The sequence below is a fragment of the Myotis daubentonii genome, chromosome 15 (genome assembly GCF_963259705.1).
Source record: "Myotis daubentonii chromosome 15, mMyoDau2.1, whole genome shotgun sequence".
In the NCBI taxonomy this organism is placed as follows: Eukaryota; Metazoa; Chordata; class Mammalia; order Chiroptera; family Vespertilionidae; genus Myotis; species Myotis daubentonii.
This window is the reverse complement of record NC_081854.1, coordinates 17,841,748-17,863,588: the sequence shown is the minus strand read 5'-3', so window position 1 is coordinate 17,863,588 and position 21,841 is coordinate 17,841,748. Positions and strand designations below refer to the sequence as shown.

The 21,841-nt window shown below is 50.6% G+C and overlaps 1 protein-coding gene and 1 pseudogene across 6 annotated transcripts in view; both read right to left on the bottom strand.

Moving 5' to 3' along the window:
* Nucleotides 1–21,841, bottom strand: part of LOC132216799 (carcinoembryonic antigen-related cell adhesion molecule 1-like) — a 287,472-nt gene that overhangs the window by 58,494 nt on the left and 207,137 nt on the right. Inside the window, exons 3-5 of one of the 6 annotated variants that reach the window (XM_059666349.1) lie at nucleotides 19,229–19,507; nucleotides 18,583–18,837; nucleotides 16,793–17,071 (exon numbers count right to left, since the gene is read on the bottom strand). The exons of 2 other annotated variants lie outside the window; for them this stretch is intronic. In XM_059666349.1, the coding sequence (XP_059522332.1) occupies nucleotides 16,793–17,071; nucleotides 18,583–18,837; nucleotides 19,229–19,507 (813 nt within the window). Of the gene's footprint in view, nucleotides 1–13,255; nucleotides 13,663–16,792; nucleotides 17,072–18,582; nucleotides 18,838–19,228; nucleotides 19,508–19,567; nucleotides 19,615–21,841 lie in introns of those variants that run through there. 3 more of the 6 variants (XM_059666365.1, XM_059666343.1, XM_059666331.1) reach the window with 3 other exon arrangements.
* Nucleotides 11,256–13,277, bottom strand: LOC132217178 (ribosome biogenesis protein NOP53-like; annotated as a pseudogene).

Genomic DNA, 21,841 nt, shown 5'->3' with positions numbered 1-21,841 from the left:
CTAATATACCCACTGTTTCGGAGAGCAAGGCAACAGGATTACTAAATAAGGTCTGCTGTGCAACAGGAGAGGAGTCTTTTGCAAAAAAAGCAAGGTTTTCTGTTTAAAAAGAAAACCTGAAGTGTGATTTACAAAGTCGAAACAGAAGCAAACATAAGGCTGCTCCAGGACTATGAGAGGGTATTTTCCCCTTTCCCTTACTAAAAAATTGAAATTATCATAAAAGGGAACATTACTAGGCCCTTGGAGATACTGGGGCTTCTCTATCTGTTCTTTGCCCCACCATCTACGTTTCCCTCTCCCTCGGAGTAAAGCCTCTGTACAAATGGGAGGGGTCTCTAGGCAACCAATGGCTGTTTTAAAATCAGAACCTGTCCCCTTTCAATTAGGGCATGTTAAGGGGCAACATATTTTACTGGTCAATTCGGTCCCAAGTCACCTGATATAGATTTTAAAATCAGTGATGCCTACATGTACAAAACCAAAAAGGGAAAATGATGATTTTAAGGGAACCCCCAAGAGAAAACTAACCTTGAGGCTGACTGAATGTTTGCTAACATCTTTTCATTATTAACTTCCATGAAAATCAGAGAATGCTTAACAGCAGACCCGCCCTACTCAGAATGGCCCAAACAGCCCAGAGACTTGCAGAGATGCCTAACCTCGGCTTGCTACACATGCCTCTGTAGATGGGGAACCAGGCCACAGTGCCTTGAGAGTCCCCTTTTCTATTGGGGTACAAAGGCTTAAACTGGGAGAAATTTGACTTGGGATCCCCAAGGGAAAAAAAAAGGCTAATCTTCTTTTGCAACATAGCCTGGCCCCATTATAAAGTAGACAATGAAGAGGTTTGGCCAGTTAATGGCACCATTAAGTTTCATTCCACACTGCCTGCAGCTAGACCTGTTTTCACATTCCCAGGGAAGTGAATGGAGAATGAGGCCTACTTAGATCAATGTGTCTTTTCCATACCTGTAAGCAGTTATGAGTCAGAAATGGCACTCAGCTCTATGCTACCTGTAAACCAGATCTCTCTGTAATTGCTACAGAATCTCAGAGAAAAATATACTCAAATAAAAAGAAACATTTAAAAATGGATGAATAAGTTCGTCCTTTTGCCAACACTTGCCAATCCTTGAGGGATTAAAGTACTGTCCTTGTTTTACTGTGTCCTGTTTTCATCGTCAGAGGTGTGGCTCCAGAATATTAAAGTCCACTAAATCATTTTCCATTCCCCTATTCAGCTCAAAATGCTATAATTGGCTTTCCAAGTCCAAAGTCCCAGGACCTTTGAGATGAAAGTACAGGAACTCTGGTCTGGGCCATTTTAAAAATACAAATCTCTATAAGCTGGAATTACAACTGAAATACAGAAAGACTTCCTGAAGAATGAATGGAAAACTCACAGGAGAGAATCCTGATACCCAAGGACCGAAGGTGGAGACTGCATATAAAGGGACAGTTAATAGAGATTGATAGGAGGGTCAGAGGCCCGAAAGGGCTGGCGGGGCACCCACAAACAGCAACTGAAGTCCTGGAGAGATATCTCAGCTGTGTGTGTGTGTGTGTGTGTGTGTGTGTGTGTGTGTGTGTGGAGGCGGGGTGGCAGTGGGCAGTTGCCACTATGAACTCTGGGATCTAATCCCCAAGCTGGGATCCCCAGCAGAGAGCACCAAATCTGAGGGTATCCACATAACATCTAACTGTGAAAAGCAGAGGGGTGCTGTCTGCCAGGGAGTGGCAGCTAAAAGTTAGGACACCTTCTTGAAGGGCCAATGCACAAAAATTCCCTGTGGAGCCACCCACCTTGTGCTCTGGCAGAGGGAGGGTGAAGTGGACTGGAGCTGTGAGAGCAGAACCCAGGACTGAGGGCTCTGGGGCTAGAGCTCAGAAGGCAGACACCCCAATTTTCCTCAGCGGAGTCATTCTCTCACGCAGTGGAGGACATCTTTCCCACATAGACATTTGTCTTGCGTAGGGTGAAGACAGTCGACACACCATATTGGAAAACACCTTCCCCTGCGGCCACTTAAGACTTGCAAATCAAAAACAATAATGAGGTGCCATCTCACACCTGTCAGAATGGCTATCATCAACAAATCAACAAATGACAAGAGCTGGCGAGGATGCAGAGAAAAAGGAATCCTCATGCACTGCTGATGGGAATGCAGACTGATGCAGCCACTGTGGAGAACAGTATGGAGTTTCCTCAAAAAACTAAAAATGCAACTTCCATTTGACCCAATAATCCCATTTCTAGGAATATATCCAAAGAAATCAGAAACACCAATCAGAAAGGATATATGCACCCCAATGTTCATAGCAGCACATTTACAATAGCTAAGGTTTGAAAACAGCCTAAGTGCCCATCAGCAGATGAGTGGATTAGAAAACTGTGGTACAGCTACACAATGGAATACTACGCTGCTGTAAAAAAGAAGGAACTCCTACCATTTGCAACAGCATGGATGGATGTAGAGAGCATCACTGTAAGCGAAATAAGTCAGTCAGAGAAAGGTAAGTATCACAGATCTCACTCATTTATGGAATATAGCGAACAACATAAACTGATGAACAAAAATAGAGCCAGAATGGGAAAAATATTTTAGAATATAATATAAGTAATCCTGTTATTTGCATATTTTTAATATTTCCTACAACTTTTGTGATATGATACTATGTTAGTACAGTTTTGGTAATATTATTATACTTAAAATCCTTGTTTTCTTAAAATATTGTTTATTGCAAGCAATGTTATTATATTTAAAATAATTTTTCTTGAATAATTAATGTTGATTGGATTTAACATTATTATATTTAAAATTGTTTTTCTTGAGATATAAAATAAAAAAATAAAAATCTCTGGAAGATAGCCACGTAAAGAAATAAGCTTTAACTTATTTCAACTATTCTTTTCTAAATTAGTAAATTTTAATTAAGGTTATTGAATTTTTAGATATTTTGAAATAATATGAAATACTGAAACATTGATTGCTAAATAAGCCTTTAAATTTGCCTGCTTTTGTCTTTATTGTCTATAGTCTGACTGACAGCTTAGGCCCTCTCCCCACTGGGAGTAGGCCTAAGCCAGCAGTAGGACAACCTTAGTGCTGCTGCAGAGGCAGGAGAGGCTCCTGCCACCCTGCTGCACTCGCCAGCAGGTGACTCTGGGGCTGAGAAGGGGTCCTCTGAGTGATGACTGGTGATGGGATCCACCTTCTGTCTTTGGGTGTGACCAGCCTGGTTCCTGTTTCCAGGGACAGAGTCCCAGGACTAGCAGTCTCAGTAGGACCTCCAGTGAAGGGGGCAGGGGGTGTCCTGCATGTCTGATGGGGGGACTATGGTAGGAAGTCATATGGCTGTGAGCTCCCTGGTTCTTGAGGGCCATGATTTTGTTTTTAAAAAAGAATATTCACTTATTTATAATTGTTGCCAAGTAAACTTCTCTTTTAAACAGGAACATAAAAACACAGCAGGGCTTTGCACAAGTGGAATTTCGAAACAGTTGGTTTGTATACGTGTCAAAATAAGTTAGAATGGAATTCATCCAGGAGTTTCCAAGTCCCCTGAGAGGCCTCACACCTCTTTGGAAAGTTTGGGGTTGAAAGGTGAAGATAGTAGCCTTTGCAAGACCACCCTCCCCCACCCCCGCCTCAAATTGTGAGTTGTGCTGTCCCTTTCCTTAGCTTCGCCCAGGTCCTAGGCACAGGGTAGGGGGGTTCAAGTATCAAACTCCCAGAGGGTCAGCTGATGGCGGGGCTGCAGGCAGGAATGAGAGCCCCACCCTGGGGTCCTGAACCTTCTCCCTTGAGTTTCTAAGACCAAGTCCACTGCGCTGGCAGGAGCAGAAGATAAGAAGAAGGAGGAGAAGGTAGAGGAGGAGGAGGAGGAGGAGGAGGAGGAGGAGGAGGAGGAGGAGGAGGAGGAGGAGGAGGAGGAAGAGGAGGAGGAGAAGGCACAGGGTTCTTTTTGACCCAATAATCCCAGGTGCCAGAGGAAAACTGGTGCCAGCAGCCAGGTGAAGGAAGGCGTATTGCATGAATCTTCATGCAATGGGCTTCTAGTATAAAATAAATTACCTTCCAAATACTCCCATTTGCTAATATATATATATATATATATATATATATATATATATATATATATATATATATATATATTCCACTATGGTCCTCATTTTCCTTTTTAAAAATTGGTCTTCCTGGGAGCTTGCGGACTCTTGGCTGTCCCCATCCTCAAAATGGATGCTTGTTGCACCTTAAGGAAGACAAATGCTCCGGTCTTGCCCCTAACAATTCCCGTGGGTCCCCAGTGACCTCTTCAAGGTGCTCTGCCCCCTGCTCAAGGGGCCTCCACCTGTCCGAGTTAGTGTGGCCTGACCAAGTTGTGTCTCATCTCAGCTCATGGTGGGGACACTGAGCTGGGACACACCATGTGTGGTGCCCCAGCTAAGACAGAGCTGGGTGACATCTGCCAAAACCCACCTTAGGGAGATAAGACTGGGCTTCTGGGGGTTGGCTGGGGAAGGTGTCCCCTGGCCAGGTTGGGGTGCATGCGCACCTGGCTCCAGGCAGCTCAGGAGGCACCTGGAGGTAGAAGGCAGAGGCCCTACCTGCTCTGGGCCTGGGCTATTCCCAGATGAGGGCTCGTGCGTGGGAGTGGGCAGTGCTGAGCAGCTGGGGCTCCAACATCTCTAGAAGCAGGCAGGGGAGAAACAAGGCCTGGCCGGAGTGATGCCTTCTTCAGTGTCTGGACCCCTGAGGGGCCATCACTTGGCCCTGCCCACACTGGCTGCCCCAGCACTGCTGGGCCTGCAGAAACCTGAGAACCTGTGCTCTGTGACCTGTCCCTTTCCCCACCCTCCCACAGCAGCAGGCCCAGGAGATGCAGACCTGGGTCCCTGTTACCCTTCCTTCCCCCAAAGACCTGGGGCCTGGGCCCGGTTCATAGCTGAGGCCAGTGATACCATCCATTTGGTCTATAAGTCCCTACTGCTGCAAACGAATCAGAGTTGGGGGAGGGCTCCGCACAGTGGGGCAGCAGCTTATTTCTCAGCTGCAGGAACACAGCCTGCAACCCATGGGTCTCACCCCCATGCCCAGGCCCCCCTCACCCTGTTCTGGGTGGCCCAGCTTTGCTATAGCACGTGGCAGTAGGCCATCTTCTTCATGGCCTGCTCCGTGAGGACACTGGCCTCGGTGCTGCCGTCCACACCCGGGTATCCATAGTCATTCTCTTCCAAGTCCTCCATCTCCTGCTGGCTACCAAGTTCTGAGGGGTTGGTGCCCATAATCTCCATATGGGGTCTTGGCTGTCTAGGCCAATGTCCATGTTGCTGTACTTGACCGTCATGGCTGGCTCAGGTTGCCCTTGAGGTTAATCTTGCTGGAGCAGTAGGGACACTGGAAGGGCTTGCTGCCCGTGTGCAGGTGCATGTGGCCCTTGAGGGCCATGATTTTAGGGAAACCTCCCCTCTCTGCATCTGTTGGCTGAGCCTGTCCATGTGCTCCCCGACCCTTGGGGCAGCCTCTGTCCTCTGCCTGGGGGACTTGGCTCTGGTCACTCTGCCTTCCCCATGGTGGTACAAGGCAGCAAGTGGGGAGCTACACAGGGTCCCTGTGAGAGAAGGTGCTCGTAGCCCCCTAGAAGGAGCCTGTAGGACAAAGCAGACACATGGGAGGGGCCCAGAGGGGTCTGTGATATGGAAATCAGGCTCCTTTCTCATCTCCTTCACCAAAGCCAGGCTCCTATGATAATTTCCTGTGTTTTTGGTGTGTTCCAATTTCACCCCCTGGAGGGCATAAAGAGACCTGTGGCTGCATCAGGGATGCTGACCAGGCTCCAGCGGTGGGATCTGACCCTGAGCCCTGGGCAGGGGTAGGCTCTGACCTCTAGACTGAGTGGCCAGTCATTGTGTGTCCCAGGCTGCCCGACTTCATCCAGGACAGGGTGAGCACAGGGAGAGGGTGGTGGTTGTCCAGAGGACTCCGTATCCAGTGTGAGGAGAACTACCCACCCAGGAGGAGCTCGCTGTCCTTGAGGTTTCAAGGAAGGGCCTGGTGAGGGCTCCTGTGGGGCTTCCAGGAGAGGGTGCTGGCCTGGGGTTCTGATGCCCAGGATGCCCTGTGTGTCCCCATCACAGCACTGGGCACTGCATCCAAGTCTCCTGTGTCCCCATCTGCTCTAGGCCTCCCAAAGGGGCCCAGGATCTGGAGCAGGTCCACATGGAGACTCAGCAGGGGACCCTGAAAGGAGGCCTCCCTGGGACCCTCTGCCACTCTGAGGTGGAAGCGCCCCAGATGCTGGGTTCTCCTGTCCCATCCTGCACGGGAAGTTCCCCAGGACATCATGGGCTGGTGAGATGTTTTCAGAGACACAGCCTGGTGACCCCACAGATCAGGGCCTTTGCGCACAGGGATTTGCCCCCTGACTTCCTTTAAGGTAAAGGTGGGCTCCTTCCTCCTGTGGTAGTAACTCCACCTGGGTCGAGAGTCCAGAATTTGATTCAGCTCAGGTGTCACTGAGAAGAGGAAGTACACAGGCTGTCACCAAGATCCACCCTGGGAGATGAGCTGTCACTCACCAAGTAGAGGTGGGAAGGGCTGTGATTTTGGAGGAATGAATGGGGGTCTGAACCCTCACTGTTAGGAGACCCCTGCCCTCCCTTTTTGGGACAAACAAGGGCAATTGCTGGCTTCCTCCCAGGCTGACACCAGGCTCTGGTCTTCAGGAAACATTCTCTGCCCACAGATGTCACAAGTGGTAGGATAAGAACGCAGGTGCCAGGTTTAATTGTGTGGTTTCCATATTTACTTAATAGTGTCTGTGAAGCAATGTGAGGGTACAGACCGGCAGAGCTGCGTATCAATCTGTTTGGGTATCAACCTGGGCATAAGGACTGGACCTTCCCATCTGTCAACAGAGGTTAACTTAGAAGTGAGCACCCTGGCTCTCACTGCAGGTTCCCTCCTCCTCAGATTCCTGATTCCCTCCTCGCTCAGCCCGGCTTCTGTGGCACAAGGTCCAGGCACTCAAAGAGTCAAGTGGCCAAACCACAGGTTTCAGTAACCCTCTGGACATCGGAAGCAGGTGCTGGATCAGGGATGCCTCATGACAAAGGGCCTCCAGGTCTGAGTAACCACCAGCTGGGGGGCTGGCAGGTTCTATCATGGTAGGTGGGATGTGGCCTCAAATGCACCCGAGAGAACCCAGGAGGTGCTGTGCTAGCTGAGAGCCCTGTGGGTGCTTTGATGCAGTGATTCGGTTTCCAGAGCTTCCTGCTGTCTGTGCACTGGCCTGAAGGCCCCGACTGAACCATAAAGAGGGGCTGGACTCTTCCAGTCTCAGATCAGACCCACCAATCAGTGCCAGTGGATGCAGGGACATCAGGGCTCAGGTTCAGCACACAGGGCGCACACCTGTCTTGAGAGCCACGAAGCTTAGGAATTAGCTCGTCCTTCTGCTGGCGGGAGGTGCTGGGATCTGGGTGAGTGCCTAGAAACCTCCTCTAGTTTTGCTTTACAGATTTAAAGGGATAAAAGGTAATAATTTCTACTGACAAACAAAATAGGTGCAAGGGCATGGATACATGGGAGGGAGCGGGGCAACAGGAAGAGATTAACCAAAAACCATATATGCATAGCCCATAGACACAGGCAGTAATGGGATGAAGGCCTGGATTGGGGCGGGCCCGAGTGGGAGGGAGGAAATGGTGAAGTGGGGGACATCTGTACTACTGTCAACAATGAAAATTGTTTTTAAAAACGTAGCTAGCCTCTTGATAGGAGCGACTTCTTATATCATTATAAAATGAAAACATGCACTGGAATATTCTTTAGAGGAAAGTCAATAACCATTTTCCATTTATCAGTAACTGTGATGCAAGTTTAATTTTTCTAGGTCATCACTGATAACACTTTTTGTAATTTAGCCCTTCGAAGTGGTGAAAGCCCCCTATGATTCATGTTTTAGTTCAAGATTGTGGATTTCATGTGCACTCACTTGTGATTTTAAGTGCTCATATAGGTCACCTTCTGTGAACACTATTGCCATTTCACTCTGTCTGTTTGTTACTCATCCCTGTACAGAGAGAGTCACATTTTGCCTGGAAAGCATCTGACCCCCACCATTAAAAAGAAGTGTTCAGATGCTTCTGGTTGATGATGATGGCACTGAGGTGGAGGTCTGTTCAGGGTGGGCCAATGCAACAGTTTTTGAGAACTTTTCTCTCAATATTACCTGCATAAAGCACCTGTCACATGTTGGGATGGAGGAAGGACAGAAATAGAGGTTGGTAATTTAGTTATCACACCCAAGAGTGGACAGCAGATTCTGCCCAGAGTCTGAGAGGTGGAGGGACGAATGGTGAGGTCACTACAAAGACCAACACCCAACCCCTTAATGAGGGAACATTAAAGGTCTTGTAGTTCAGAGAGGGGCCCAGGGATTGGGACAGGGGTAGTCAGTCCACAGGTGCTGGGAATGAGACCTGACACTGTCTATTTTGGAGGCATAATTTCATTTTGAAGTTATGATGTCATAGTGTATGATTCTGAAAATATAGACAAACTCCTATGACATAGTTCTCTACTTAATAAGATGTTTCTTCCTAATGATAGAAATGACTGGGTTTACTGCTGAGATGCTAGAGATGGTAAGAACATCAGAGTAGGTTGTCTAATGGCATGGCATATAGGTTTGTTATGATGTATTTTCTCTTCCCAGTGTCTACAGAATTTTCCTCACCCAACTTTGCAGTACAACCCACTGGTGTCAATCTGATTTGTGGGCACACCCTTTCACAACCCAGTCTTCCAGCCGGTGAGCTAAGGCAGCCATCAGTCATCACCTCTAACTATGCCTCCTTCTGAACCAGAACCTGTCCTGTGTCCAAGGTCAGCCCTAATCTCTCAACTTTCCTGCTCCTTTCTCTCCTCTTGTAGCAGGAACAAGCCACTAGAGGGCACCCACACTCCTCCTTGAGCTCCTGGAGACCTTTCCATCACCTGAGACAAATAAATGCAAGTGTTTTTCCTGCAACAGCCCCACCCTTCAAATACTCTTTAGATTTGTTCAGGGTGTAGCTCTTGCTTCAGACATCAGGATTCCCAGGGGAGCCCCTTCACATTGGGGTGTGGCAGCATGGACTGGGGACATGGAACCATCCCCAGGGCCCAAGTCATTGTAGGGGGAGATTGTTCAGGGGCAGGGGCAGTGGATAGTATAGGGTAGACACCCAGGGCCCAGATGTTCTTGCACGAGGGGTGGTCACAGGGGACAATGGTCGTGAGCCTGTGGTTCTGAAGGTCCTGCCACTTAGCATCTGTGCACATGGGCCTTGGCTCGGCTTCTGTGAAACATTTCAGACTGGGCCTTCTTCAGTGGGTGGTGGGTTCTCCTGGGCATTTCAAGAACCTTCCTAATGAAGAATGAGGGGAGATGTGTTATTGGCCTTAGAGAGTCACATTTTCCCCTAGATCTGGGAAGCATCTGACCACCATTAAAAGAAAGTGTCAAAAATGCTGTTGGTTGATGATGATGGCAGTCAAGTTGGAGGTCTGCTCAGGGTGGGCTAGGGAGGTTCTCTCAGGTTAGGACCCATGAAATGGGAGGGTGAGGACCTTCCTGACTCCCACCCTCCTCAGGACACCACTGCTGGGTTGACTGTGGGGAACTGAGCCTCCCCTCCCACTCCCTGCAGTGTATTACAGGGACCCAGAGCCCCTTCATGTAGAGTGGACCATGAAGGAGCGCAGGTGAGGGAGGGCAGGTGGATGTGAGGAGAGAGCCTTACCTGGAGGTGGGAGCTGTGAGATGAGGGCCAGCAGGAGGCACACAGCCTGCTTAGGGCCTGCAGCTGACTCGGTGCCCCAGAACGTTTCCTCTGCAGAATCCAGCCTTTTCCCTGCGAACATTCCATTACCTCCCCTTCAGTGCTCCCAGCTGAGGCCTCAGTGCTTCCCCACTCAGTCCTGCATCAACTCTTTGTCCCCCTCACCCTCGGGCAGCTCAGTCTGCCCAACTGCCCAGTCCCCCAGGGCTGAAGAATGGTCATTGCTGTCCCTGACCCGACCCGTGTGGAGGCCCAGTCCTGCCTGCCTGGTCAGCTGTGGGACCAGGCTCTCAGGCGCCAAGTCCTGATTACCATCACCCGCCAGGAGGTGGCAGCAGCTGAACAAGGAGAGATGCAGGGACAATTGTTATCACCCTGTGTGTCTGCAAGTGGACATGTGGGGGAAGGTGCTGGGGAGAGACACCAAGGAAATGGTGGAATTTCCTGCTAATTTCGATGCTGGTAGTGTGTGCCTTGGGAATTTAACAGAGAGTTCATGGATATTTTCTTGGAGAAAAATAAGAGGGTAGTTGTAACTCAATATATGGGTCCTCTCTCTTCGTTTCTTGATGAGTACGGCTAATTTTTTTTATCAATTTTGTTTATCCTTTCAAAGAACCAGCTCTTCATTTCATTGATTTTTTGGTATTGTTTTTTAGTCTCTATGGTATTTATTTCTGCTCTACTGTTTATTATTTCCTTCCTTCTACTTATTCTGGGCATTTCTTGTTATTCTCTTTCTAGTTCTTTAAGTTTTAGGGTTAAATAGTTTATTGCTTTTTTTTTTGTTTTCAGTTATTTTGAGGTATGCCTATAGTGCTATGAACTTCCTTCTCAGGACTGCTTTTGCTGTGTCCCAGAGATTTTGGGTTGTTGTGTGTTCATTTTCATTTGTTTCCAGGAAGTTTTTGAGTTCTTTCTTGATCTCGTTGGTAACCCATTCAGTGTTTAACAACATGCTATTTAGCTTCCAGGTGTTGGAATGTTTTGGGGTGTTTTTACTGTAGTTGATGTCTAATTTAATTCTACTGTGATCTGAGAAGATGCTTGACATGATTTCAGTCTTCTTGACCTTGTAGAGACTTGTTTTGTGCCCTAACATGTGTTCTATCTTTGTGAATGTTCCACATGCACTTGAGAAGAATGTATATTCTGCTGCGTTGGGGTGAAGTGTTCTATAAATGTCTGTTAAATCCATCTGATCTAGTGTGCCCTTTAGAGTCTCCGTTTCCTTGTTAAGTTTTTGTCTGAAAGATCCTTCCAGTGAAGTCAGAGGGGTGTTAAAGTCCTCTACTATGACTGTATTGTTGTCAGTCTCTCCGTTAAAGTCCTTTAGAAGATTTGTTATATATTGAGGTGCACCTATATTGGGTGCATATATGTTTACCAGGGTTATACACTCTTGTTGGATTGATCCCTTTAGTATTATGTAGTGACCTTTGTTGTCTCTTGTGATGGCCTTCATTTTGAAATCTATTTTGTCAGATATGAGTATTGTTCCTCCAGCTTTTTTTTCTTTTCTCTTTGCTTGGAAAAATTTGTTTTCATTTCATCCTGTGTGTGCCTTTTGTGTCTTGTGTGTGTGTGTGTGTGTGTGTGTGTGTGTGTGTGTTTGTTTGTTGTTGTTTTTTTGGTCTGAAGGTCCTTTATGGAGGGATGAGGCTCTGCATCCAGCATCAGCTACAACTGGAGCTCCCGGAATGCCCGCTTTTCCACAAGCTTCACTTTGTACTTGCGCTTGAACTTGGCTCTCTCCTGGGGCTCGATCATATTTGTCCTCTGGAAGCTCTTGAACCGGTCACATAGGATGTTGCCATCGGGATTCAGGGTCGGGAGCGAGTTGCCTAGCTCCGAGTGGAGCTGCAAGTCGATGTCGGGGGGCCTGGTACTTGAGCCGCCCCAGCCTGCGGGGTTTGTCAGCCTCGGCCAGCTGCTGTGCCACCTGGGCCTTGATCCCGCGCAGCCTGAAGAGCTCCTGGTGCCGCAGCCAGCTGCCCGCACCGTGGCCTGCTATACCCACAGCATCCGGGCGGCCTGTTCCCGCCGACGCTGCTGCTCTGTCTTCTTCTCCACAGCAGCCAGGCGGTCGGGTGTGGTGGCCTTGGCTCCTCCAAACTCATCATCTCTGGCCTGGTCTCCAGCCCCCTCGGGCCCCTGGGCCTGGCCCTCGCCTGGCTCCCCTTCCCCATCTGACTCCTCCAGCAGCCCCTGGCACATCTCCTCAAAGGTAGACTCCAGGGTGGCTGCCTGCTCAGCGGGGAGCAGGGCCAGCTGCAGCTCCAGCTTCTCCGCTTCCCTCTGCAGCTGCAGCTCGACCTCGTGGTCTTCCCAGAGCAGCGTCTGGTGGTCCTCAAAGGAGGGGCTGTAGGAGGCTCCCGAGGGTGTCACCTCCACAGCAGGCACCTGGGACGGCTTGGTGTGCAGACGCAGCGGCCGTTCCACTCCTTTCTTCGTGGTCTGCTCCAGGAAGAAGGGGTCCTGGCCGGCCAGCGGCCGCTCCAGAGGGTTGTCTGTGGCCCAGAGATGGTAGAAGGGCCGCTCCGCGGTGTCCTGGGGCCCGGGCCTGGCTTTGGCCGCAGGAGGGCTGAGGAGCCGGGCCTGCGCCCTGCGCACCTCCCGGGGCAGCTCGTCCAGCTTGGTCGGCCTCTCCCATAGCTGCTCCTTCCGCTTGAGCTTCTTGGCGTTGGGGACCCGGTGGGGTGAGGATGTCTTTGGGGGCAGGGATCTTGGATGTGCTCTCCAACACGAGGCCCACCCGCAGGGGTTTCTGGAGGAGCAGTGGCTTCTGCTGGCCTTTGGTCCTCTTCCTGCCGCGCACTCTCTCCTTGGGGCCAGAATCCACGAAGAAGAGTTTATCATGGGGGGTGGGGGGCCCCCATACCAAGCCACCGATCGTGCACTCCTGTAGCCGCAAGTCCTCTAGGAATTGATCCACTTCCAGCCCCACGGGCTCCTGAGCGAACCTCCACCAGCCTGGCTTCCTATTTCCCGGGCCTCGCCCCCGCAGCCTCAGCGCAGGGTCCACCGAAGTGGGCCGCAGCCCCAGGAAGCTGGAGTCGGCCTCGCTTTTCCAGCGAAGCTTGCCGCTGCCGCCACTGCTGCCCGCGCCACCTTGTTAAAAGCTGTCTTTTGTTCTGAGGTGGGTCTCTTGTAGACAGCATACAGTTGGGTCATATTTTTGTATCCATTCAGCTACCCTAGACCTTTTGATTGGAGTATTTAATCCATTTACATTTAGGGTTATTATTGAGAGGTACTTATTTATAGCCATTTTAATTCTGTATGGCTAGGTTTCTCTCTCTGTTTCTTCTCAGCAATTCCTTACAGCATTTTCTTAAATTTTTTTTTTTATCTCGAGAAACTATTTTGAATATAATAATATTAAATGCAATAAACATAAATTATTAAAGAAAAACCTTAATATAACATTACATGCAATAAACATTAATATTTCAAGAAAATAGGATTTTAAGTATAATAATATTATCAAAACTGTATAACATAGTATGATATCACAAACATTGTAGGGAATATTAAAAATCTGCCAATAACAGGATTACTACTATTATATTCTAAAATATTTCCCCCCCTCTGGCTCTATTTTTGTTCGTCAGTTTATGTTGTTCATTATATTTCACAAATGAGTGAGTTCATGTGATATTTATCTTTCTCACACTAGCTTATTTCGCTTAGCATGACGCTCAGAGCTGGTTCTCTGGCACAGGCGCCAACCACAGGGTCTGGAGTCTCAGGTCCTGGAGGAACTAAGAAGCCACGTCTGCTCTGGGGGTGATCCGGCAGTACACCTCTGAGTTTGGGTGGAGTAATTCCTGTCACAGAAAGAAGAGATCTCTGAGCCCTGCAGCCTCCTCAGAACACGAGCCGTGTTTCTCAGGTACCATGGGGGCTGACTGTGCTGGGGTGTCTGTCCCCGGGCACCTTCTCCTCCACCCTCAGTTGTCACTTTTCACTGCCCTTTCCTGAGCCTGGAAGCACAGCCAGGGCTGGGCTGGGGGCAGATCCTGGGGCCCCTGGGACCTGCAGGACAGAATGTTCATAATCCACACTCACCTCATAGATGGGACCTGTTGTCCTGGGGTCAGGTAGGGGCCCCTGTGCAGAGGGGAGAGAGGGTATCAGAGGATGGGGAGGGAGGGTTTTTCTCCGCAGGACGGACAGCTCTGCCTCCTGAGCAGCTGTCTTCACAGCTGTAGCCCAGCACCCCAATTCAGCCCACACTGCACGCCTTCTCCCTTGTTAGTCTGGGACCCAGACTGTTGTTCCTGGTGCCCATTCTGCTCCATGCTGGACTCCAGGGTTCCCCTCAGACTCCGTCCTACCCTGTCTACCCCTGATGTGAGGGCCCCACTAGGCCAGGGCGGGGCTCCTCTTATTGTGGCTGTTCTGGGGAGGGGGTCTGTGCTGTGTTGAGAGGTTGGATGGTGCCCCTGCCCTGAGCGTGGGTCACTGAGGCCCTGGGTGAGGGAACAGGGAGGGGATGGACTTACCGGGAAGGCAGAGGTTCCAGAGGGACCCTGGCCTGGGAGCAGAGACAGCAGGTGTTAGCACCCAGAGGGGAGGAAGCTTTGGCCTGTTCTCCCAGGAGGGGGTGGTTCTTTAGCTCCCAAGTGCCAGGGGTGAAAGGTCATCTCCCAAGGTGAGACCCTCTGGCCATTTCAGGGTCCAGTGAGGGAGAGGTGGTGACAGATGACACAGCCTACAGGTCAGGGTTGACTGGTGATACGGGGTCCCCTGTGCAGAGTGGTGGTGAAAATCGCCCTTGAAGCCCGGGGAAGGGTCAGGGCCTGAGGGACAAGGGCAGGGGTGGACAGTGTGGGGCAGGCCCAGGGGCTCCAGGCTGAACAGACACTCACCAGGGGTGGCCGCTGGAGGTGGGTGCTCTCGGAGGCCATGCGGGTCACTGGCCCTGGGAAAGGTCAGACTTACTTGTGAGGGGTGCAGGGGAACTTTGGTGTCACAACAGGGGGCAAGGAGGGTCTCCTTTCCAAGCAGAGATTGGAGGCCTCTCTCCACTGTTCATGGGGGTACGGGCCCAGGAGAGGGGAACTGACACATGGTCTTAGGGATCCACCACTAACTTGGGCCCACAGGGGAAGGACCTCTGGCAGATGGGGGTCTGAGAGGAGTTACCAGGGAAGGGACTGAGGACCCAGGACAGGAATCCACTCTGAGGGTCTGACTTAGTGAAAGGTCAAGGCTGCAAGGGGCAGCAGTGCCAGACTCATGTAGCATCCGGATGAGCATGGTACCTGCTGTGGCCAGACCCGCCCCTCAGGCCTACAGAGCTACAGTGTGACCATGGCCTGTCCTGTCTCCATCCACCTGAACTAGAGGCAAAAACCATGCCACAGGCTTTGCTGTTCTCCCATCTCACACATCAGGATTGTGGTTAATAAACTGGCTTCATGGGGGCATTTGACCCACCCACTCTGTCCAGGCTCTTCCACCCTCAGCTGTGTGGCCTTGGCCAGGATGACTTTCAGACCCTGAGGCAGCCCATCCCCTCACCTGGGAGGGTGGACTTAGATAAACAACAGGAGGTGCCTTCCTGAGCACTTACTACCTGCCGGCACCACTGCAAATGTGTGGAGAGACCAGGACAATCCTGAGGGCACAGTTCCTTAATTGTGCCTCATTTATAGGTGAGGAAGCTCTTGAGGAAACCACCCTGGTCTGCAGCTGGTGAGGGAGGAGCTGGATGGAGGGAGTTAGGGGCCTCCATGGGGAAGCTGGGAGGCCACGGGGAGCCGGCCCAGAACCCTCTGTTGAAGTGGTCTTTGTCCTCCTGGCCTGGGCTCCACTGGGGGTCAGACTGGGTCAGGGGGAAGGATTAGGGTGAGGGTGAAGGAAATGCCATGGTACCTCCTAGTCCTCCTGAGGTACAGGAAATAGCCCAGGGAGGCCCCCAGAGCCACCACAACGAGGACCCCGATTACGCTGCCAACGATGGTCCCCACAGAGTAGCCTGTGTCCTTTTGTTCTGCTGAAAGGAGAAGGGAAAGGGGGAGGGGTGAAGGCCCAAGTCCACTCAGGGGAAACCAGGAGGGGCCTTGCAGGGGAGGCCTGGTGAGGGAGGAAGGAACTGCCACCTGGTCTGTGAGGTTTGGGAGTGTCAGTCCTCCTGACACCCCACTTCTGGCGGTTGCATCATTCTCTGGTTTGCACATTTGAAACTTTCCATTGGCTCTACCTTTGCACGTACTCTCACACCCACCATTCCCATGCCCTGGTAATTTTCCTCTTAACTCCTCTTTCCCTCACATATTCTGTCTCTTACCCCTGTTTCTTCTTTCCCATCGCTATGGACAATCTTAGCAGGCACCTTACCTGCCAACTCAGTGCTGATGAGTAACAAGAATGTGCTGAGTGTTTTAAATGGCCCATAGGGTGGGAAATACTCTACTTTCATGTCATCTGATCCTTCCACCCCCAGGAGGGATTGGAGTGTCACTCCTACTGAGCACAAAGAGAATCAGGGATGGGAGGTGCTTAATAAATGACTGGAGGTCACAGAACTGGTGAGTGATAAAGGACATTTTCTCCAAGTTCCGCTTGACCTTACAGCTATTGGCAACAGTGTTTATAAAAATAACAATAATAATTGGTACATTGACTGAGTCCTGAGTGAGCATGACCCTGGCTGAGGGCTTTAACTCATTAACCTCACAAGAATTATCCTAACAACTGTGTTTAGGTGCAGCTGTTTTATTCCAGTTTAGAGAGGAGGAAACTGAGGCTCAGGGCGGTGAGAGCCTTCCCCGTGGTCAGCCAGCTTAGACTCATAGAACCGAGACAATGACGAGATTAGTCTAATCCTGGGGTCCTTACCCATGGTTAGGCTCTGAAGGAGGCTCCCACCTCCTCAAGGCTTTCATCCATCTCACCACCCTGCTCGTGAAATATACAAAGAGCAAGTGGGAGAGGTCAAGGGTTACTTACACTGCACATCCAGCCTGAAGGGTTCACTTTTGCTGGAATTGACCAGGTTGAAGACCTCACACTGATAATCCCCAGCATCCTCCCTCCTGACGGGGTCTATGGTGAGGGTGCTGTTGTCCTGGGACAGCTTCATCCTGTCGGTGAGCAGGAGACTCTGGTTATTGAAGAGCCACCGGATGGAGATTCCTGTGTCATTTGTGAGGCAGGTCAGGACCACGGTGTCCTTATGCTCTGTGACTGTGGCATTGCTGGCTCGGAGGGTGGGCTTTCCCACTGGCTCTGTGGAGAAACAGAGGAGGTGACTGACTGGGAGTGGGCTCCTTCCTCAGAGATGTCAGCCACTCACAGGCCACACTGATCCCTATAAAGGTCACCAGAGGATGGCTCTGACCTCTGCAGGGTGAGGACCTTTATTCAGGTGTCAGTCTGTAAGAAGAGGGCTATACCCCCCCTCTTACCTCCAGATCACCTCAGGGTGAACTTGTCCTGTGTCCCTGGACATCTGCGGTATTAGTACCTGGAGCCTTAGACCATTTGTCTAGCATCCTCATCATCAGGTGGCATTTTCCACCCACTGACTTTTTTGTGACTCTTTCCCAGACCTTTCTGTAACTTTTTAAATAATCACACCCCCTCTCTCGTATGGTGGCTATAAAAAGAGATGGGAAGGCATTTCCCTTTTTTTAATTTTTTTTTTATTTTTTTTTTTATTGCTTAAAGTATTACAAAGGGTATTACATATGTATCCATTTTATCCCCCCGCCCAAGGCATTTCCCTTTTGTTAAATAATTTATTAGAGAATATAGCCCAGCCAGTCTTCATGACCTTAGGATCTGGAGAAGTTTCAATCTAAAGGATTTCACAGTTTGAATAAGACTTTCACTTCCTGGTCTGTGGATTGAATATCAGGGAGAAGGAAATCCCTAGAGAGAAGTTGTCAGTTTTAACATCAGGCTGGTACTCTTAGCTTCCTTTGTAAACTACACACTTTGTGGCACTGCTCCTTCTGTCCCATGAATCTACCTACTTGTCCAGTAAGCACCACCATTCACTGCTCTCCTCAGCAATGTCACATACACTCGGGTCACACAGTGCTGTACAGCTGGTGACTTCAGAGCCAGGACACAGCTCAGAGGGGTCTCCCCCGTGGCTCACTCTCTCCCCATTTCCATGCAGCCTGCTCTGAGGAAGGCCGTGGTGTCGATGGGTGACATGATTTGGCCAGTCCGAGGACAGGCCACCCATGCACCTTTACCACAGACCCCTGTCCCACCACAGATGGCATAGAGCAGCCAGCCACCAGGTGAGCCTGGAGCACAGCAGGGAGCAGGGGTCTGTCCTGCTCACCCCTCCTCAGAGGTGGTTTCCTCCTTTAGTTTGGGGAAAAGAGGTGAGCTTGTTCAGAACCTTGTATGTTCCTTGTAGCACATGGAGCAGGTAGCAGACAGGAGGTGACAGAAGGAAAGTGTTAGTGACAGGAGAAGCAGCGTGACCTTGAGGACCTTTGTTTTTCCCTCTGGGAAGCCCCTTCCATCCACCACCTGACTCTTTCTGGGGCTGAGAGAACCCCCTCCTCACGTTCCTAGGCTGGAGCCCAGCTCTGCCATGAGAAATCAGAAGTGCAAGGGAGGAGAGTCTACAGAGATATAGTGGGAGGGCTCAGGGGAAGACTGTGATTTCCTTGTGTCCATGACCACAGGATGGGAGACAACACCTTTTAGGGCCTGTTTTGAAAACCAGATAGCCCTGCACCCCACAACCTGGTGCCGATGGTTGAATAGGCACTTACCATAGACTGTGATAGTCTTGATCGTGGTCCTATTGAGGCCAGAGACAGAGTTATGGGCAAGGCAGATATAGGATCCACTATAATTCGAAGTGATGTTGGGGATGAAGAGCTCCTGTGTGGGGTGCTGGGAACTCCCATTGATAAGCCAAGAATATTGTGCAGGCGGGTTAGAGGCTGCCTGGCAGGAGAGGTTGAGGTTTGTCCCACGTAGGTAATGGGAGTCTGAGGGGGAAATGGTTGGGGCATCCGGGCCATCTGGAGCAAAGAGAACAAAGTCACACATGATGTAATCAGAGGGAAGGGGAGGCTCCTGGTCTGTGTAAGGGCCACACACTCCCTCTGAGCCGAGTCACAGTCTGGTTTAAATATGTCCCACCCATAGCCCTCTGTGTTCACTGAGCCTGAGCCTGAAACATTAACCTGTTTGTCCCATGAAAGCTTGTTAACCCTGAGCCTTTCCAACCAGGAGTATCTCGTCAAGGCCGAGACTGGCCAGTTGTGCCTGGGACAGGAACTCATGTCCACCCTGGGTATTCAGAGTGGGGGTCTGTGTACGTGGACCCGAGAAGGACGGATGTAAGCCTGGCCCCTGGCAATGTGAATTCGGGTGGGCACCCTGGCCCAAGCAGGGACAGAAGTTACTCACATACAACATTCAGGGTGAATGGGTCACTGCGGCGAGCACTCACAGGGTTCCGGGTTTCACACTCATAGGGTCCCGTGTCATTCCTTGTGGCAGGGAGTAAAGTGAGAGTCCTGTTGTCCGTGGACAGCTGCAGTCTGGCACTGACTGGGAGACTCTGACTGTTGATCACCCACAGGTAGGTGGTGTCCTGAACTTGAGGTTCACATGTTAACACGACAGGGTCCTTGTGCTCTTCGGGGAGGGAGTTGTTGCTTGTGATGTTGGGTTTGGGTAACTCCGCTGTGCATAAAACAGAGAGAACATGGCCCATTGAGTCCTCCAAAGGCTTCTTCAGTCAGAATTGGTACCTCTCAGCTAACTTGAGTTCTTCAAGAAATAAGGCAGGTCTGTGCATCACAAGACAAACAAATGTATGAGGATCTGAGTGCTCAGAGATTGTAAGGCCGCCTGCTCTATGTCTAGGAGAAAAAGCACAGACTTTTTCAGGTGTCGGACAACTATCAGGGTTTGGTCACAGAGAGACGCAGGGCTGGGAGTCAGAGACCACCCGGCACCTGTCCTGGCTCCTCACTGACCAGCTGACTGCCTGCCTGATGTTGGTGCCTCACCTGGATGTGCAGGAGCTGAGTCCCCTCCAGCAACACAGACCTACATTGCCAGGTCGAGATGTGTTTCCACTGAAGCCTCACAGTCCAGGGTTATCCTAGAGATGAGTAATGATGGGCCTCCCCATAGTCCTTAAACCCAGAGAAGACTGCGCAGGGTGTCCTGGAACTGGGTGTCTGAGCAGAAACAATACACGGGAGACCAGAAGCAAGTCTGGTGATCAGTTCAGTACCCAGGCTGCTGGGCCATGAGGTGGGGCCATCTGCCCAGGAGTTTGCTGGTGACTGACATGAGACAGTGACCCCAGAAAGGGTAGAGCAGAGTCCAGGAATGATTTAGAAAAGAGTGGGGGACGGCGGGAGCTGGCTGGCGGTGGCAGCAGAGCCAGGCTCTCTGCCCTTGGTCTTTAATGTGCTTTCTGCCACTGCAGAGGGCAGGGATCCTTCCTCAACACGCAGACAATAGCACGTACAGAAGCGGGGCTTGTGGAGGTGGAGGAGCATGAACTTGCTGGAAATATGGCCCTCATGGTCCATTTGTGTTTGGCAGTTACGAGATAGATTTTGAGTTAAACTGTGAAAGAATATGTGAAAATCACTCATGCCCCGAAATTCTAATGCCAGATTTTGGAGGAATTTCTGTCTAGAGAGCACGAAGGTCATAGACCAAGTTCTGCAATCCAACCAGGTCACACTGTGACCAAAGGGAGATGCCACAGTGGGTTTGGAATCAGGGACTCCCTGGGATAGAGAGAAGGTGAGTCCTGCAAAGAGAACCAAAGTGATGGGAGGTTGGGAGGTCGGGGGACAGAGGGTGAGTCCAGGTGTCTCTGCTGTATAAAGGGAGGGAAGACACAAAATTGGGAGAAAGGACATGTGCCATGTTAGTAAAGTTGGAGAGAAGGTCCCTCCCTGTTTCTATGGACAGTCAGGCAGATGGGGAGGAGCCCCCACACAGGCCTGTGGCATATGTTCTTCTTTGTCTTTCTAACCCAGGAAACAACTGGAGTTTATTCGTATTCATTCAAATTGGGCAGCATCTGAGAGAAAGGAGAGTGGCTGGTGGATCTCAAACTCTGAGAGGATCCCACTCTGTGGTTAAGGTGTCACCACGAGGACACATGTGTGTGAAACAGGCTGTGAACCAGTCAGATGGTGCAGGGTCACCAGGCCCACCTTGGGAAGGTGTCGGGAGCCAGTGGGAGGAATGGGAGCTTCACACCAGGACAAGGGTGTGAGTTACCAGTCAGGGGTGAAGTGAGCCCATGAGCTTTTGGGGGAGTGAGACCTGTCCTTCTGCCTTTGACTTCTAGGTTGAGTCATATTGAGAGGAGGTCAATGTTCACATGCCCCTGTCATGTACCTGTTCATAGTGTTGGCCTCAGAGGGGAAGGAACCTGGATGGGGGCCCAGCAGCAGCTCTTTCTCCTGGTGACCTGGGAAACTAGCTCAGGATGGAGCCAAGGCTGCTGCTCCTTCTGATATCTGTGTCCTCTCCTATTGCCCGGGAGGGTGGGCCTGGACACAGGTGTTAGCAGGACAATCTGCACAGTGGGGGAAGCAGAGCAGGGCAGGGCAGTGTGTCTGGAGTGAAGGAGGAGGCAGATAAGGGACATGGAAGGAGCAGATAGAGGCAGTGGGGGTTATGCGTGACTTCAAAGACCCCAGGGACCAAGAGCCCACAGCTGCCCCAGAGCAGGAGAAGTGCAGCCTGGAAAACCGTCCCACAGTGGAACAGCCCCACAGTCACCAAGGGACAGGTGGTCAGAGGCATGGACGTAGTTCTCAGCACCTGTAGGGACAGGGAACAGGTGTGGCTAAAACCTTTTAGGACTCTGCTTCCAGGTTCCAGTCTCTCTAGCGATTATGCATCATTCATTCATTCATTCATTCATTCTGTCATCATTCACCATCATTACTTACCTCCTTCATGAAAGAGCAAGTGAGTGCTGGTCCCTGAACTGGTAGCAGGTGTAGGGTGGAGAGTGAGAAGGTAAAGTCCTTTCCT